We start from the raw sequence: 18790 nt of genomic DNA, 5'->3' as shown, positions 1-18790 counted from the left end.
ACAAGAAAGTGGTAGGTTCCACAAGGTTGCTGCATGACAGTTCTGTACATGTTTGGTTGATATTAGTACCTCACTCATTTAGAAGAAATGTGTGAAGTGTTTTATGTGTTCCAGGTGTGTGTCATATCACATGATTGTCAGGATCCCACATATCTGTCTTTGTTAAGAAGGATAATGAAGATGAAGACTGTGATGAAGCTCCACTAGAACTTGTCCAGAGAAGCCAGCCCCTTTGGGCCAGGGGTTTGTAAATCTGGACTTGCTGGCAGTTTCACTCATCTTCCATCGTCCTCCCTGACCTACTTTGTGATGGGAGAAGGACAGGCGCCAGCAAAGAGGAAGAGACTGCAAGGGTGCGCTGAGCACGGAACTGCGGTCGGGGAGGGAGCAGGACTGAGATGAAGGATGGGCATCAGAGCCCGGGAGCGGCCCGGGGCGGGAAGCGGTGCCGGGGCGGGAGGCGGTGCCGGGGCGGGAGGCGGTGCCGGGTTCACATTGGCCCAGCAGGCGCCCCTCCCCCCCCGGGACGCGCCCAGCGAAAGTGAACTTGCCTCGCAGCTGAGGGGTGAGGCGACTTCGGGGCAACTGAGCAAACATGGCTGAGTTCATGCGGCTGCAGAACTGCCTGGCACTGATCCGTCTACGAAACCCGCCAGTCAATGCCATCAGGTAACGGGCTCTCGGCGGTCAGTCCGGGGATGGCGAGCAGGGTCGTAGCTGCCTGCCTGCACTGGAGGCTTTGACTCGCCCCTGCTGGTTTAAGCAGAGAAAGACACTGACACGGATAGAATCAGGGCATATGTCAGGACATTTTACACTGGTAGGCTCGGTACCTGTTTGCAGAGAACTCTCATCTCCGTTTCGCTGATAAAGAAACCGAGGCTGAGAGGCAGACAGACGGCTAGAAGTTGGGGAGCTGCGCCCGAGCCGGTCTGTCCGTGCCAACTTCTTGCTGAACTCTTTTGCTTACTTGCAACTTTGACTTCTCAGATGTACTTTCTAGTCCAGAGGTCTTAGTGCTGTGCTGCCTGGACCTTGATCCCTCCATCCCCAACATGGAGTCCAGGCCACCCTTACAATGTGTGACTAAAAGCTTTGGGAGTCCAAAAATAAGGTGGCTTCACACTGTTAAAAATAAAGATCCCCATTAATGTCAATATAGTGAGTAAAAGAGAATTATGTCCTGGCCCAGAAGCACAAAGATGTATCTCTTAGTTTGTTCTAAACCTCAAGATCTGAGTGCTTTGGTGAAGATCCATGTTAGAATAAGCTCATGTCAGAATTAACCTATTAAATAGCATTTCCTGAAAAACTGCTGTGCTGTGTATGTTCTTTTATCATGGAGTAGTTTTTCTTGTTGTTAAACTAGTAAAAGCATTACTTTAAAAAGTGAGATTAATGCTGCTGTTTTGAAAATTAATGATGTTATATAGGTTTGTGCTAAGTCGCTTTAGTCATGTCTGAATCTGTGTGACCCTATGGACTGTCGCTGGCTAGGCTCGTCTGTCCATGGGATTCTCCAGGCAAGAATACTGGCGTGAGTTGCCATGCCCTCCTCCAGGGGGTCTTTCCCACCCAGGGATCGAACTCTTACGCCTCTTGCATTGGCAGGGAGGTTTTCACCACTAGCACCACCCAGTTCTTTTATATCTAGGAAAAAACCACCTGTCCACAAGGAGTAGGGTTAGCAGAAATGGTCATTTACAGAGAATATATAAAGCATAAAGAGAAAGACTTTTGGTCAAAATCCTTACTGCATGCTGCTGGAGCAAAAAGAAACTGAAATGAGAAGACATGCTCATTTTAACTGAATTTTTGTCCTACTGTCATCAGATATGGTTTTATCATTAGCATTAATATTATAATTTTTATTTTAATATAAAAATTTGCATTTAATAATATAAAAATTTTCAGAAATAAAATCACACAAAGAATAAGTCCACTTACTTGCCACTCAGAATAAAACAAAATATTGTTATTTTGGTTTTGATGAATAAATACATGAGTACTACAATTACATACAATTTTGAACTTTGTATTTCAATTAAAATTACTAAGTATTAGGACTCTGCCTTAATCTCTTCTCATAATGGATAACTGTGCCCATCTCTAACTTGGGGGAAAATAGTTCCACAGTTCAGTACCTGTAACTAGGAATATTTTCCCGTAACTAGTTAAAACGTGTCTGGTATTTAACCTGTCCCCTTTCCCCCTTGCAGGAGAAATTTTAGTACCTACCTCATTAAGTTGTGAGGTTTAAATGTGTTGCAGTTTAGAAACTTACACTTAAATGTTTGTGTGTGTGTGTGTGTGTGTGTGTGTGTGTGTGTGCGCGCGCGCGCGCGCATGCGCTTAGTTGTGTCTGACTTTTCAATCCCATGCACTGCAGCCTACCAGGCTCCTCTGTCCATGGGATTTTCCAGGCAAGAATAATGGAGTGGGTTGCCATTTCCTACCCCAGGGAATCTTTCCAGCTCAGCCGCGTCTTATGCATCTCCTGCATTGGTAGGCGGATTCTTTACCACTGCACCACCAGCTATCATTATTTTAATTAGGCAAAAGGCCTGTTACAAGCCCCTACCAACAGGCCCTGGTACTCAGGATTCATTGCAGCTGCATCAGGATTTTCTCCACTTGGCAACAAACACTTTCTTGCGCTTTCCTCTTGAACTTGTACTTAGGGAAAGGTGTGTGTCCTAGCACGCTCATCTAGTTTAACACGTTCCCTTTTTTTTTTCTTTTTGCTTTACACTTTTCATCTCCCCTACCTTTCCCCCTTCCTATTTCTAATTTTAAGTGGGAAATTATTTCTTCCTAGATAAGTGAGAGATTCTTATTTGAATATTTTTTGGCCCAAACAGTTGAAATCTTTCTTTGTTCCTTTAGCTAAGCCAGATTTCTTTCTATTTGGATAAATGCCAACCTCTTTATAAATGTAGGACATGCCTAATTACTAGATTTGTCTCCCAGAACAATGGCTTTTGTATTTTTTTTTATTATATTCCACACAGTAATCCATGTTTTACATAGCAACCTAGGACACACACACACAAACACACATACAAATATGTAACTGAAAACAAAGTTTACTGAAACAAAACTTTTCTTTTTATTTGATGTATTCTATTTTCATTCTGTTTCTTTGAAAAATGATGGTCACAAGCCATGACTTTATTTGATGACTTCTGGTTTTAAAAAATGGTCACAAACAAGACTTCTAAAGTGACAGAAGGTAAAGTTCTTTGGTCATCACTCATGAAATGTTACCTTTAGACTCCATTTCTCCATACCTGACAATATTAAGGGGAGACAATAATTTCTTAACCCCTGTGACTTTGATATTGCTACGAAGGTGTGGTCCCTTTTCACTCAGCTAAAATCTAGTAAAGCTGTATATATAACAGCCATTTTCATTTTTCTTTTTTTTTCTTGTTTGATTTTTGCAAAATTGTGTGTCTGTGTGTGTGCTCAGTCACCCAGTTGTGTCTGACTATTTGCGACCCCATGGACTGTAGCCCGCCTGGTTCCTCTGTCCATAGAATTTTCCAGGCAAGAATATTGGACACATTTCTTGTGTCTCCTGCATTGGCAGGCGGAAGCTTCCCAGGTGGCTCCCAAGTATTAGGATTCTGCCTATCTCTGCTCATAAAGGAAAGCTGTGCCCATCTCAAACTTGGGGGGTAAATAGCTCCACAGTTTGCTACCTACAACTAGGAATATTTTCCCATAACTACTTACAATGTGTCTTGTATTTAAACTGCCTCCTTTTCCCCTTGCAGGAGAAATTTTATTACCTATCTCATTAAGTCATTGTGAGGTTTAAATGTGTTAGAGATCTGACACTTAGCAAATGTTGTGTGTGTGTGTGTGTGTATGTGCTTAGTTGTGTCCGATTCTGTGACCCCAAGCACTGTAGCCTACCAGGCTCCTCTGACCATCGGATTTTCCAGGCAAGAATATTGGAGTGGGTTGGTTGCCTTTGCCTATTCCAAGGGATCTAGAGTGGCTCAGTAGCAGAATCTGCTGCCAATGCAGGAGACGTGGGTTCAGTCCCTGGGTTGGGAAGATCCCCTGGAGAAGGAAATGGCAACCTACTCTGGTAGTCTTGCCTGGAAAATTCCATGGACAGAGGAACCTGGTGAGCTACAGTCCATGGGGTTTCAGAAGAGTCGGACACAACTTAGCTACTAAACGACAACAACAAGTGATGCAAAATTAACAAGAAGATAAGAAATAAAAGAGTAGGGGTTGATTGAAATGGGAAAAGCCAGATTTGTCTCCTCAGTGGCACAGATTGAGCTCATTTTGGCTAATTTTGCAGCCATTGTTTACCCAGAAAGCAGTATGTGACTTTTGGACTTCTCAGTATTCTGGATGGTTCAAATTCCGTTTTCCTTTAGCAGATTTGGTTTATAATTAAATCAACTGAAGGCAAGAGGTTTTGTTTCATTTCGTCTGGGTTAAATGGTGAAAAGTAACTAGGTGAAAGGGAATTACCATATACAAGAGCAAGTATCTCCTTTATTCCCTGAGGTTTTTTAATTAATTAATTTATTTTTTAATACCAAAACATTTTGTATTGGGATATAGTCAATTAGCAATGTTAGTTGCTGGTCTGAACAATCTGGCTTTAGTTGCTTTTTGCTTTAAGTTTTTTTCACCCTGTATAAAAATTCCCCTATATTACTTAGAATTCTAAGGCAAAATTCACTGGACTCTGGTTTCATCATTTTTTCTTTAAGCAATTCTTCACTACTCTTCCTAGATCTCCTCCTTTGCCATCCCTTGGCACTTACTGATGCTCTGCTTCTTGGCAAATTCTCCTCTCTTGGTCTCGTTGGATTCCTCGGTACTGAATCACTCAGCTAAGCCTCTCCTGCCTCCTAAATAAGGATATATCTAGAGGATCTTGGAGAAGGCGATGGCACCCCACTCCAGTACTCTTGCCTGGAAAATCCCATGGACGGAGGAGTCTGGTAGGCTGCAGTCCCTGGGGTTGAGAAGAGTCGGACACGACTGAGCGACTTCACTTTCACTTTTCATTTTCATGCATTGGAGAAGGAAATGGCAACCCACTCCGGTGTTCTTGCCTGGAGAATCCCGGGGACGGAGGAGCCTGGTGGGCTGCTGTCTCTGGGGTCGCACAGAGTCGGACACGACTGAAGCGACTTAGCAGCAGCAGCAGCTAGAGAATCTACTCTCAGCTCTTTTTTTTTTTTCCTTTGGCAAACTCATTCAATCTTGGTTTTGACTATCTTCTCTGGGAATGACTCCCTCATCTACTGAAACTTGACAAAAATTTATCAAATGCCCTTCCTTTCCCAGACCTTGCCATTACCTTTCAAATTAGTTAGGCTTGGCTGTTAGTTATAGAAAACTTAACATAATAGTGGATTAAACAAGAAAAAGTTGATGTCTGTCACAGCAGTGTCCTGGAATGACTGGTATGGCTGCTCCACAATCATTGGGACCTCAGTTCCACCTATCTTTTGCTCTGCCATCCTTAATTAGTAGCTTCCATCTCTTGATTCATAATGGCTGCTCCCAATCTAGCCATCATATCTGCATTCCTGGCAGGAGTAGGAAGTTGTAAGAGAGAAAAGCATACCCAATCCTTTAAGGACTATTCCCTAAGGTTGCAGATATTAAATCCATTTCCATTCCATTGGCCATAACTTAATGCCTTGAGCTGAACTTGCTGCTGTGAAATATAGTCTTTATTTTGGGCAGCCATGTATCCAGCTAAAAACCGATTAATACTTTGAAGAAGGTCAAAGTATTAGTATTAGTTTAAGGTATTAGTTTGTGGGTAACTTGCATCCCCTGCCACATGACTTAGATTGTTATTTTTAGACAATTTCAGTTTTCTTTTACTAGGCCAATATGACAAATCAAAAGCACTTTCTTTCAGAATTTCCACATCATTTTCTCTGTACCTTTATTACAGCACTCATCTCAGTATGATATTGTGTTGTGTACACTGTTGTCCCTAGGATGTTTTAAACTCCTTTCACTATACATAGAAGATGTGTGTAATATTTTGATAATGTTGATTCTAAGTGGGCAAAGTTACAGTAAAATGCAGGAAAATAATTTTATTTTCTGAGGTTTATGTGTTTAATCACCTCAGGGCTTACTTTACAGTAGACATATATTATTTCTTAAATTAGTGAAAATTTAACAATAAGTATCTAGGATTTTTCTACATCATGTATATGTTTAATTTTTCATTGTTAGGAAAGAAAAAAATAAACTCTGAGATGGTAGAAATTTGATTGTGACTAATGCTTCATGTAATTTTTTTCCCCTTTTAGTACATCTGTTGCCCGTGGAATAAAAGAGAGTCTGCAGAAAGCTGTAACAGATGATACAGTTAAAGCCATTGTGATTTGTGGAGCAGATGGCATCTTCTGTGCAGGTAATGTGTCCAACCCTTTCCCACTCTCTCTGACATCTCACACAGACTGAGATCAGTGCTGCATTACCTGTGCCTGTGGGCAATCCGATAGTGTGGGTAACGAATATGGGAGGAAGAAGAAACATTATGAAGAAGGAGACAAAGAGTCACAGGAGAGACCCAGAGAAGATGCTGACCTTACTCTCTTTTATATTGGACTGGGCCTTTGGAGGACATTTAGTTCCAGGCTTGATGGCTGTTATACCTGCTAGTATACACCTAGGGCTTCCCTCATAGCTCAGTTGGTAAAGAATCTGCCTGCAGTGCAGGAGACCCTGGTTCAATTCCTGGGTCAGAACAATCTTCTGGAGAAGGGGTAGGCTACCCACTCATATTCTTGGGCTTCCTTTGTGGCTCAGCTGGTAAAGAATCTGCCTGCATTGCAGGAGACCTGGCTTCAATCCCTAGATTGGGAAGATCCCCTGGAGAAGGGAAAGGCTACCTACTCTAGTATTCTGGCCTGGAGAATTCCATGGACTATATATACAGTCCATGGGGTCACAAAGAGTCGGACACAACTGAGCGACTTTCACTTTCACTTTTCACTTCAGTATACACCTATTGGTACATACCTGCTCTGCATATGTCTCTACCCTGTGTGAGGTTGGGCAAGTTCCTTAAATCTCCTGAAATCCAATTTCTCTGTTTATAAAATGGATACCATAATATGTATACCTGAACAGTTTTGTGAGGTTAAATGAGATAACACATTTGAAAGCCCCCAGAGCAGTACCTGCATGAAGAAGATGTTCAATAAATGTTATTTTTTATTTCACACAGTCTTGAAATGGAGTGCATTTTTCTTCTGTCACCCATCTCAGTGACCATGCACGCTTAATTATCCAGTGAAGGGGTGGGGTGGAGGACAGAGAAATGACAATGAAGTTTCTAGGACAGGCCATCGGCCTCCTGTAATTTAATTTTGTGTGCTTTGCAGCGTCTTGGTGAATACAAGGATCAAACCAAAGATTTCTATTGAAGTTGCCCTAAATGATGATTTTTAAAGTTTGACTATCAGCATTCAACTGAAATACAGTTCATTTATCTTACAATTTACATAGAAATTACTACTGATTTTTAACAGAGATCAAGCCCTGAGCCTTTGGAGTGGGAGCACTGACTCCAAGACCCTAGACTACCAGAGAACTAACCCTAGGGAGTGTCAACTAGTGAGAACTCACACAAAGGAAATCACTTGAACACAAGACCTGGCATCACCCAACCACCAGTAACACCCTGTGCAGGATGCCTCAGCTAAACAACAAACAAAATAAAAGTACAAACCAAATCATCAGCAGACAGGATTACCACCTCACTCAGCCTTGCCCATCAGAAGAAAAGCAAACAAAGAAACAAACAAAAATTCAGCACAAATCTCACCCTATAGGAAGCTTACACAAACCACTGGACAACCTTAGGAGGGTAGAAACCAAAAAGAGGAAACAATTCAACCTTGAAGCCTTGGAAAAGGAGACCTGAAACACACACACAAAATAATGAAAAGGCAGAGAAATACTACACAAATGAAGGAACCAACTAGAAACACAGAAGCCCAAATAAATGAAGAGGAAATAGGCAAACTACCTGAAAAAAATTCAGAATAATGATAGTAAAGATGATCAAAAATCTTGAAAACAAAATGGAGAAAATGCAAGAATCAATTAACAAAGACCTAGAAGAATTAAAGAATAAACACGCAGAGACAAACAACACAATTACTGAAATTAAAAATACTGTAGAAGGAATCAATAGAATATCTGAAGCAGAAAAATGGATTAGTGAGCTGGAAGATAAAATGGTGGCAATACTTCTGAAGAGCAGAATAAAGTGAAAAGAATGAAAAGAACTAAGGATAGTCTCAGAAACCTCTGGGACAATATCAAATACATCAACATTCAAATTATAGGGGTCCTAGAAGCAGAAATGCCTGGAGAATCCCAGGGACGGGGGAGCCTGGTGGGCTGCCATCTATGGGGTTGCACAGAGTCGGACACGACTGAAGCGACTTAGCAGCAGCAGCAGCAGCAGAAGCAGAAAAGAAAAAGGAAGGGTATGAGAAAATTTTTGAAGAGATTATAGTTGAAAATTTCCCCAACAGGGAAAAGGAAATAGTCAATCAAGTCCAAGAGGCACAAAGAGTCCCGTACAGGATAAACCCAGGGAAAAACACACCAAGCCACATACTAATCAAACTAAAAAAGACTAAACACAAAGAAAGAATATGAAAAGCAGCAAGGGAGAAGCAACAAGTAACATACAAGGGAAACCCCATACGCTTAACAGCTGATCTTTCAGCAGAAACTCTACAGGCCAGAAGGGAATGACAGGATATATTTAAAGTACTGAAAGGGGAAAATCTACAACCAAGATTACTGTACCCGGCAAGGATCTTATTCAAAATTGATGGAGAAATAAAAAGCTTTTCAGACAAGCATAAGTTAAGAGAATTCAGTACCACCAAACCACCTTTACAACAAATGTTAAAGGGACTTATATAGTCAAGAAATACAAGAGAAGAAAAAAGGTCTACAAAATCAACCCCAAACAATTAAGAAAATGACAATAGGCCATATATATCAATAATTACTTTAAATGTAAATTTATTAAATGCTCCAACCAAAAGACACAGACTGGTTGAATGGATACAAAAACAAGACCCATATATTTGCTGTCTACAAGAAACCCACTTCAGACCCAAAGACACATATAGACTGAAAGTGAAAGGATGGAAAAATATATTCCAAGGATGGAAAAATATATTCCATGCAAATGGGAAGCAAAAGAAAGCTGGAGTAGCAATCTCATGTTAGACAAAATAGACCTTAAAATAAAGAATGTTACAAGAGATAAGGAAGTACACTACATAAGGATCAAGGGATCAGTCCAAGACGAAGACATAACAATTGTAAATATCTATGCACCCTTATCAAGATCATGGCATCTAGTCCCATCACTTCATGGGAAATAGATGGGGAAACAGTGTCAGACTTTATTTTTTGGGGCTCCAAAATCACTGCAGGTGGTGATTGCAACCATGAAATTAAAAGACACTTACTCCTTGGAAGGAAAGTTATGACCAACCTAGACAGCATATTAAAAAGCAGAGACATTACTTTGCCGACAAAGGTCCGTCTATTCAAGGCTATGGTTTTTCCAGTAGTCATGTATGGATGTGAGAGTTGGACTGTGAAGAAAGCTGAGTGCCAAAGAATTGATGCTTTTGAACTGTGGTGTTGGAGAAGACTCTTGAGAGTGCCTTGGACTGCAAGGAGATCCAACCAGTCCATCCTAAAGGAGATCAGTCCTGGGCGTTCATTGGAAGGACTGATGTTGAAGCTGAAACTCCAATCCTTTGGCCACCTCATGCAAAGAGTTGACTCATTGGAAAAGACCCTGATGCTGGGAAGGATTGGGGGCAGGAGGAGAAGGGGACTACAGAGGACGAGATGGTTGGATGGCATCACTGACTCAATGGACATGAGTTTGGGTGGACTCTGGGAGTTCGTGATGGACAGGGAGGCCTAGTGTGCTGCGATTCATGGGGTCACAAAGAGTCAGACACGACTGAGCAACTGAACTGAACTGAACTGAAAGGTATAAGTCAGAAAAAGAAAAAGACTCAAACATATTGTGTTACGTGTCTCTATCAAGGGATTAACAAAACAAGCAATAAAACAGATCCAATGAAGTAGAAGGAAGGAAATGATGGAGGGAAATTACTAAAGTAGAAAACAAATGTGAATCACAAGAACAATAATGTCAAAGGTTCTTTAACTAGTAATAACAATAAAGTTGATAAAGCTTCAGAGAGACTTAAGAGAAAAAAAGAGAAGGTACAAACACTACCTATAAAAAATGACAAAAGGGATATCACTACAGATGCTCTAGCCATTAAAGAAGATAATATGAACAAGTAGAAAAATAGAGCTTACAAAATTGACTCAAAGAAATAGAAAACCATTAAAGAAATTGAATCAGTAGTCAAAAATTTCACACAGTAAAGTCACGTCCCAAATGACTTCATTGGTAACCTCTAATTGAAAAGTCAAGAGAAATATTATTCTAATTTTACACAAACAGAGGATAAAAATAAGAGGGAACACTTTCTAAATTAGTTTTCTGGGGCTTCTGTAACAAATGAGCACAAATTAGTGACTTACAATGACAGAAATTTATTCTCTCAGCATTCCAAGGCTTAAAGTTCAAAATCAAGATATCTGCAAGGCCCTTCTTTTGTTGTTGTTGTTGTTCAGTGGCTAAGTCATGTCTTGCTCCTTGCAACACTATGGATTGCAGCACGCCAGGCTTCCCTGTCCTTCACCATCTCCCGGAGTTTGCTCAAATTCATGCCCGTTGTGTAGGTGATGCCATGCAATCATCTCATTCTCTGTCATCCCCTTCTCCTCCTGTACTCAATCTTTCCCAGCACCAAAATCTTTTCCAGTGAGTCAGCTCTTCACATCAGTTGACCAAAGTATAGTACTGGAGCGTCAGCTTCAGCATCAGTCCTTCCCATGAATATTCAGGGTTGATTTCCTTTAGGATTGACTAGTTTGATCTCCTTGCAGTCCAGGGGACTCTCAAGAGTCTTCTCCAGCACCACAGTCTGAAAACATCAATTCTTCAGTGCTCAGCCTTCCTTATGGTCCTACTCTCACTTCTGTGCATGACTACTGGAAAAACCATGGCTTTGACTATGCAGACCTTTGTCAGCAAAGTGATGTTTCTGCTTTTTAATATGCTGTCTAGGTTTGTCATAACTTTTCTCCCAAGGCACAAGCATCTTTTCTTCCAAGGAGCAAGCCATTTCATGGCTGCAGTCACTGTCTGCAGTGATTTTGGAGCCCAAGAAAATAAAGTCTGTCACTGTTTCTATTTTTTCCCCATCTATTTGCCATGAAGTGATGGGACCAGATACCGTGATCTTAGTTTTCTGAATGTTGAGTTTTAAGCCAGCTTAAATAAGCAGGGTGACAATATAGAGCCTTATTTATTTATTTTTGGCTGTGCTAGGCCTTCACTGCTGCCTGGACTTTTCTCTAGTTGTGGTGAAAGGAGACTACTTTCTAGGTGCGGTGTGCGGGCTTCTCATTGCGGTGGCTTCCCTTGTAGAGAACGGGCTCTAGGGCACACGGGCTTCAGTAGTTGTAGCTCCAGGGCTCTAGAGCACAGGCTCAATAGTTGTGGCACACAGGCTTAGTTGCTCTGTGTCATGTAGGAGAACCCATGTCTCCTGCACTGGAAGGCAGATTTTTTACCACTTAGCCAACAGGGAAGCCCTGCAAGGCCATTCTTTGTCCAAAGGCTCTAGGGAAGACTCCTTCCTTGCCTCTTCTAGTTCCTTGGTGGCTGGCAATCCTTAGCATTCCTTGGCTTATTGCTGCATTGCTCCTATCCCTGCCTCTGTCTTCTTTTGGCTTTCTCCTCTGTGTCCATATTTCCCTGATCTTACACAGACCCATCCTATTCCAGTATGACCTCTTCTTTACCTGATTATATCTGCAAACACTCTATTTCCAAATAAGATCATATCCATGGGTTCCAGGTGGACACTATTCAGTCCAGTACATCTCCCAACTCATTCTGTGAGGCTACTTAAGATCACAAAGTAATTTACATATATGCATTGGGAAAATACAGACTTCACCACAATATTACATTGTATCTCTGTGTGGTGATATTTGGGGTGATATTTATGTCCTTTTTAATGTTGTGTATTTTTCAAAATTTCTATAATGGATATGTTTAGTTGCTCAGTTGTGGTCCGATTCTTTGCAACTCCATGGACTGTAGCCAGCTAGGCTCCTTCTGTCCATGGGATTTCCCAGGCAAGAATACTGGAGTGGGTTGCTATTTCCTTCTCCAAGGGATCTTCCTGATCCAGGGATCCAACCCGTGTCTCCTGTGTCTCCTGCATTGCAGGCAGAATTTTTACCTGTTGAGTCATGAGGGAAGTCCCTTTATAATGCATATTATTTTTGTAATTAGGAAAACCAGTAAATGTTACTTTCATTGATTGCAAAAGAGTCTATCAGAAATACGTAATTCTAAGCTGGTTGATCAACATATAACTTACAAATATGTCTTCATTTTACAAGGCTTTATATTGTAATAACTGATGCCCTTAAAAAAGATACAGGTCTAAATGGCTGTGAAAAGAGCTGGTGAGCAATATCATGCCCAAAATGGGGAGGGGCTAACTCAACCTCAGAATCTTTGCTTCCTTTCTCTGAACTTTCAAATTTTTCTGAAGGTGAGTTATTACTATCATATGGAAAAACAGACTTTAGGTTACAGGACTTCTGATAAATATTTGATGACTTTCATATCATTCTACATTTTTTAGGCTACTTGTTGCTTTACTGCGTCTGTAGCCGAAGGATAAAGTGTTACAGGCATCCAAAGAGATCTGAGATTCCTTAAGTGCTATCTGATAGTCTATTGTTAAATAGCAAAGCCTAAGCCTTCCTCAACTCTCTTTTTTCCTTTTCTCTGTGTTCTTAGGTGCCGATATTGGAGAATTCCAAGTTCGTAAGACCTTTGACATGGCACTGGGAGATATAGTAGATGAAATACAGAGAAACAAGAAGCCTGTGGTGGCAGCTATCCAAAAGGTGGCTTTAGGAGGGGGACTGGAGCTGGCCCTGGGCTGTCACTATAGAATTGCCCATGCAGAGGTAAGAGAAGGGATCCATACAGGAATTTATGTAGGGAGATTTTCTTTAAAGCAAGCATTAAATGTTGTCATAAGCATCAGAAGTGATCACTGTAAATGGTTACCTTACTGGTTGACAACTCTCAGATATTTCTAGCACTGGTGTTCAGCTGCTATATACCAATATAGTGGTACTGGTTGTTGAAATGTTGAATTATTTCCATTCTAGTTGATAAGTAGCTGCTACCCTGAGCCTGTGACTGACCCTTCACTAGCCCTTGGCCCTCCCTGTGAACCACTAGATAAAGGGGAACTCCTGTACAGTGCTATTGCCCACATCAAATTTCACTAAGCCATGCTTATACAGTATGAAGCATTAAATATTTGGACTTAACTTCTGAGTATGCATGTTTATTTAAATTTTTGTTTCCTATCTCAAACATTTCAGTTTTGTGGTCTTATGATTATTAATACTTAAGAAGACAAGTTTCCATTGAAAACAGCACACAACTAGTAAATCCATTTATTTCTGAAAATAGATTTAACTTAGGTTATTAGACATATAGATTGAAGTTTGTGATGCCTGCCTTACAATAGTAATATTTTTACAAGTAATATATTTTCTGACAATAAAGATAATATTCATCATTGTAATAGACTATAAAATACAAGAAAGACATCTTTGTATTAAAGTCACCATAAACTCACAATTCAGAAATAGCTGCTATTAACAATTATCTTTTTTCATTCTGATCCTTTTCCTGTGTAACATTTTTTCTTACATTTGTTTTTCTTTGCAACCTTTCTTTTTTTTAAAAAACAAAAGATGGAATTTTATTGTACTTCACTTGTATTCTATTTTCTACTAATACTATATTTAAAGTATTATTAGATATTTTTTGTCCATTCTACCAGTGTCTACCATTTATTTCAGTTCAGTTCAGTTCAGTCGCTCAGTTGTGTCCTGCTCTCTGCGACTCCATGAACCACAGCATGCCAGGCCTCCCTGTCCATCACCAGCTTCCGGAGTCCACCCAAACCCATGTCCATTGAGTCGGTGATGCCATCCAACCATCTCATCCTCTGTCATCCCCTTCTCCTCCTGCCCTCAATCTTTCTCAGCATCAGGGTCTTTTCAAATGAGTCAACTCTTTGCATGAGGTGGCCAAAGGATTGGCGTTTCAGCTTCAGCATCAGTCCTTCCAATGAATATTCAGGACTAATTTTCTTTAGGGTGGACTAATTGGATCTCCTTGCAGTTCAAGGCACTCTCAAGAGTCTTCTCCAACAACACAGTTCAAAAGCATCAATTCTTCTGCACTCAGCTTTCTTTATAGTCCAACTCTCACATCCATACATAACCACTGGAAAAACCATAGCCTTGACTTGACAGACGTTTGTTGACAAAGTAATGTCTCTGCTTTTTAATATGCTGTCTAGGTTGGTCATAACTTTCCTTCCAAGGAGTAAGCGTCTTTTAATTTCATGGCTGCAATCACCATTTGCAGTGATTTTGGGGTCCAAGAAAATAAAGTCAGCCACTGTTTCCACTGTTTCCCCATCTATCTGCCATGAAGTGATGCAACCGGATGCCATGATGTTAGTTTTTTCTGAATGTTGAGCTTTAAGCCAACTTTTTCACTCTCCTCTTTCACTTTCATCAAGAGGCTCTTTAGTTCTTTGCTTTCTGCCATAAGGGTGGTGTCATCTGCATATCTGAGGTTATTGATATTTCTCCCAGCAATCTTGATTCCAGCTTGTGCTTCATCCAGCCCAGCATTTCTCATGATGTACTCTGCATATAAGTTAAATAAACACAATGACAATATACAGCCTTGACGTATTCCTTTTCCTATTTGGAACCAGTCTGTTGTTCCATGTCCAGTTCTAACTGTTGCTTCCTGACCTGCATACAGATTTCTCAAGATGTAGGTCAGGTGGTCTGGTATTCCCATCTCTTTCAGAATTTTCCAGTTTATTGTGATCCACATAGTCAAAGACTTCGGCATAGTCAATAAAGCAGAAATAGATGTTTTTCTGGAACTCTCTTGCTTTTTCGATGATCCAGCAGATAATGGCAATTTGATCTCTGGTTCCTCTGCCTTTTCTAAAACCAGCTTGAATATCTGGAAGTTCATGGTTCACTTATTGCTGAAGCCTGACTTGGAGAATTTTGAACATTACTTTGCTAACGTGTGAGATGAGTGCAATTGTGCGGTAGTTTGAGCATTCTTTAGCATTGCCTTTCTTTGAGATTGGAATGAAAACTGACCATTTCCAGTCCTGTGGCCACTGCTGAGTTTTCCAAATTTGCTGGCATATTAAGTGCAGCACTTTCACAGCATCATCTTTCAGGATTTGAAATAGTTCAACTGGAATTCCATCAGCTCCACTAGCTTTGTTCGTAGTGATGCTTCCTAAGGCCCACTTGACTTCACATTCCAGGATTTCTGGCTCTAGGTGAGTGATCACACCATCGTGGTTATCTGGGTCATGAAGATCTTTTTTGTACAGTTCTTCTGTGTATTCTTGCCACCTCTTCTTAATATGTTCTGCTTCTGTTAGGTCCATACCATTTCTGTCGTTTATTGAGCCCATCTTTGCATGAAATGTTCCCTTGGTATCTATAATTTTCTTGAAGAGATCTCTAGTCTTTCCCATTATATTGTTTTCCTCTATTTCTTTGCATTGATCACTGAGGAAGGCTTTGTTATCTCTCCTTGCTATTCTTTGGAACTCTGCATTCAAATGGGTATATCTTTCCTTTTCTCCTTTGCTTTTCACTTCCCTTCTTTTCCCAGCTATTTGTAAGGCCTCCTCAGACAGCCATTTTGCTCTTTTGCATTTCTTTTTCTTGGGGACGGTCTTGATTCCTGTCTCCTTAAAATGTCACGAACCTCCGTCCATAGTTCATCAGGCACTCTGTCTATCAGATCCAGTCCCTTAAATCTATTTCTCACTTCTACTGTATAGTCATAAGGGATTTGATTTAGGTCATACCTGAATGGTCTAGTGGTTTTCCCTACTTTCTTCAATTTCAGTCTGAATTTGGCAATTTATTTACATTTAACATAATTACTTATGAGGAAGAACTTTGACCATTTTCCTATTTGTTTTCTGCCTCTTATATTTCTTTTAATTCTTCAATTCCTCCATTAATTCTTTTCTTTGTATTAAATGGATAAGTTCTGGTACCCTTTTAATTCTCTTATTGTTTCTTTTACTGTATATTTTTTAGTTATTTTCTTAGTGGTGGTTGCCCTGGGGATTATAATTAACATCTTAATTTGCAATAATCTAGTTCAGATTCATACCAACTTAGGTTCAATAATATGCAAAAAATTTGCTCCCTTACAGTTCTGTTACACACTTGCTTTTTATTGTTATTGTGACAAATTATATCATTATACATTGCATGCCCATAAGCATAAATATATTATTATTGCTTAATGTAATTGTCTTTTAGATCAGATAAGAAAAAAGAGGAATTACAAGCAAAAAATTAATTACATTAATACTGTCTCATACTTACCATGTAGTTACCCTTTAACAGTATTCTTTATTCTTTCATGTGGATTTAAGTTACCATCTAGTGCCTTTTGATTTTATGTTGAAGGATTTCTTGTATGGCAGATCTGCTAGCAACAAAGTCAGTTTTTATTTGTCTGAAAAATGTCTTAATTTGCCTTCATTTTTAAAGACTAATTCTGTTGGAAGTAGAATTATTGGTTGACAGTATTTTTCTTTCAGTACTTCGGACATGTCATCTCACTACCTTCTGGCCTCCATAGTTTCTGATGAGAAATTTACTGTTAATCTTATTGGAAATATTTCATTTTAAATGGTTATATGATTTCCCCTCTTATACTAATAGATTCATCATAATTTTTTTAACCTTTTCCCTTTGTTTTAATTTTTTTATGAAACTTATAAATAAAGATGGGCTTCCCTGGTGGCTCAGAGGTAAAAGAATCTGCCTGCAATGCAGGAGCCTCAGGAGACTCAGGTTTGATCCCTGGGTCAGGAAGATCCCTTGGAGGAGGGGATGGCAACCTATTCCAGTATTCTTGTCTAGAGAATTTCATGGACAGAGGAGCCTGGCAGGCTACAGTCCATGGGGTCACAAAGAGTCAGACACGACTGAAGTAACTTAGCATGCACACACGCATAAATAAAGACACATATCTTGTGTTCCTTTTTCTGTGTTCCTTATATCATGACCTTCTGAACACTGATTGCAGATCTAAGTTACAAGCAATAATAAGTCAGGGAATGGGGATGACCAATGGTGGGAAAAATGATGAATAACAGCTAGGAATGCCTCATGTGAGAGAGACTCAAACGTTCCAGGTATATTGGAGCTGTTGGCATCACAACTTGGATAAATGTCAGTCTGTATTTAAGTACCCTCCTCCTCCCATCCTGGGAAATGACTAACAGAGCTTTGGCCACTTTTAAGATCAGGCAAGTGATGTGATTAAGGTCTCAAGCTCACCCTCTCATCTGAACTGAGATTGCTGCCTGACTTTCTTTCTTCCTATCTTTCTCTTTCCTTCCTTCCTACCTTCCTTTCTATAATAGCTTCACTTAGATATAATCCATATACCATATAATTCACTCGTTTAAAATGTACAGTGCAATGGTATATTAGTATATTCACAGAGTTAGGCAGTCTTTACCACAATTGACTTTAGAATATTTCATTGCCCCCCAAAGAAACTTCACACCGTTTAGGAGTAACCCACCATTTCCCTTTCCCCCAGTCCTAGCAACAACTCATCTATTTCCTGTCTATATGGATTTGCCTAGTCTAGACATTTCATGAAAATGGAGCCATACAATATATTGTGTCTGTTTTTTTCCACTCAGCATTATTTTTTTCATTGTAGCATGTCATTAGTATTTCATTCCTTCCCATGACTGAATATTTCTTTTTGTGGATATACCATATTTTCTTTATCCATTCATTACTTGATGGACATTTGGATTGTTTCTCCTTTCTTGGATTTATAAACAATGATGCTATGAAATTTTTGCACAAGTGTTTTTTTGTGGGCATGTTTTCATTTCTTTCAGTTATGTATCAGTTATGTATATAGGAGTGGAATAGCTGGGTTGTTGTTGTTCAGTTGCTAAGTCATATCTGACTCTTTGTGACCCCGTGGAATGCAGCACGCCAGGCTTCTCTGTCCTTCACTATCTCCCAGAGTTTGCTCAAACTCATGTCCATTGAATCAGTGATGCCATCCAGCCTTCTCATCTTCTGTCACCCAGTTCTCCTCCTGCCCTCAATCTTTCCCAGTATCGAGGTCTTTTCCAATAAGTTGGCTCTTCACATCAGTTGGCCAAAGTATTGAAGCCTCAACTTCAGCATCAGTTCTTCTAATGAATATTTAGGGTTGCTTTCCTTTAGGATTGACTGGTTTGATCTTTTTGCTGTCCAAGAGACTCTCAAGAGTCTTCTCCAGCACCACAATTTGAAAGCATCAGTTCTTCAGAGCTCACCCTTCTTTATAGTCCACCTCTCACATCTGTACATTACTACCGGAAAAAAACACATCTTTGGCTAGATGAACCTTTGTAGGCAAAGTGATGTCTCTGCTTTTTAATACACAATCTAGGTTTGTCATAGCTTTTCTTCCAAGGAGCAAGTGTCTTTTAATTTCATGGCTGAAGTC

General features: G+C 40.1%; 1 protein-coding gene across 1 annotated transcript in view; it reads left to right on the top strand.

The window, feature by feature from the left end:
- The first annotated feature begins 567 nt into the window (after positions 1 to 567).
- Positions 568 to 18790, top strand: part of EHHADH (enoyl-CoA hydratase and 3-hydroxyacyl CoA dehydrogenase) — a 54388-nt gene continuing 36165 nt past the window's right edge. Inside the window, exons 1-3 of the mRNA XM_081571362.1 lie at positions 568 to 669; positions 6315 to 6418; positions 12962 to 13134. Coding sequence (XP_081427488.1) covers positions 596 to 669; positions 6315 to 6418; positions 12962 to 13134 — 351 coding nt within the window. The 5' untranslated portion in view covers positions 568 to 595. The remainder of the gene's footprint in view (positions 670 to 6314; positions 6419 to 12961; positions 13135 to 18790) is intronic.

The sequence above is a fragment of the Giraffa tippelskirchi genome, chromosome 2 (assembly GCF_054371585.1).
Source record: "Giraffa tippelskirchi isolate mGirTip1 chromosome 2, T2T-mGirTip1v1.2.pri, whole genome shotgun sequence".
NCBI classification, from domain to species: Eukaryota; Metazoa; Chordata; class Mammalia; order Artiodactyla; family Giraffidae; genus Giraffa; species Giraffa tippelskirchi.
The sequence above is the reverse complement of the archived record's forward strand: the minus strand, read 5'-3'. Positions and strand labels throughout refer to the sequence as shown.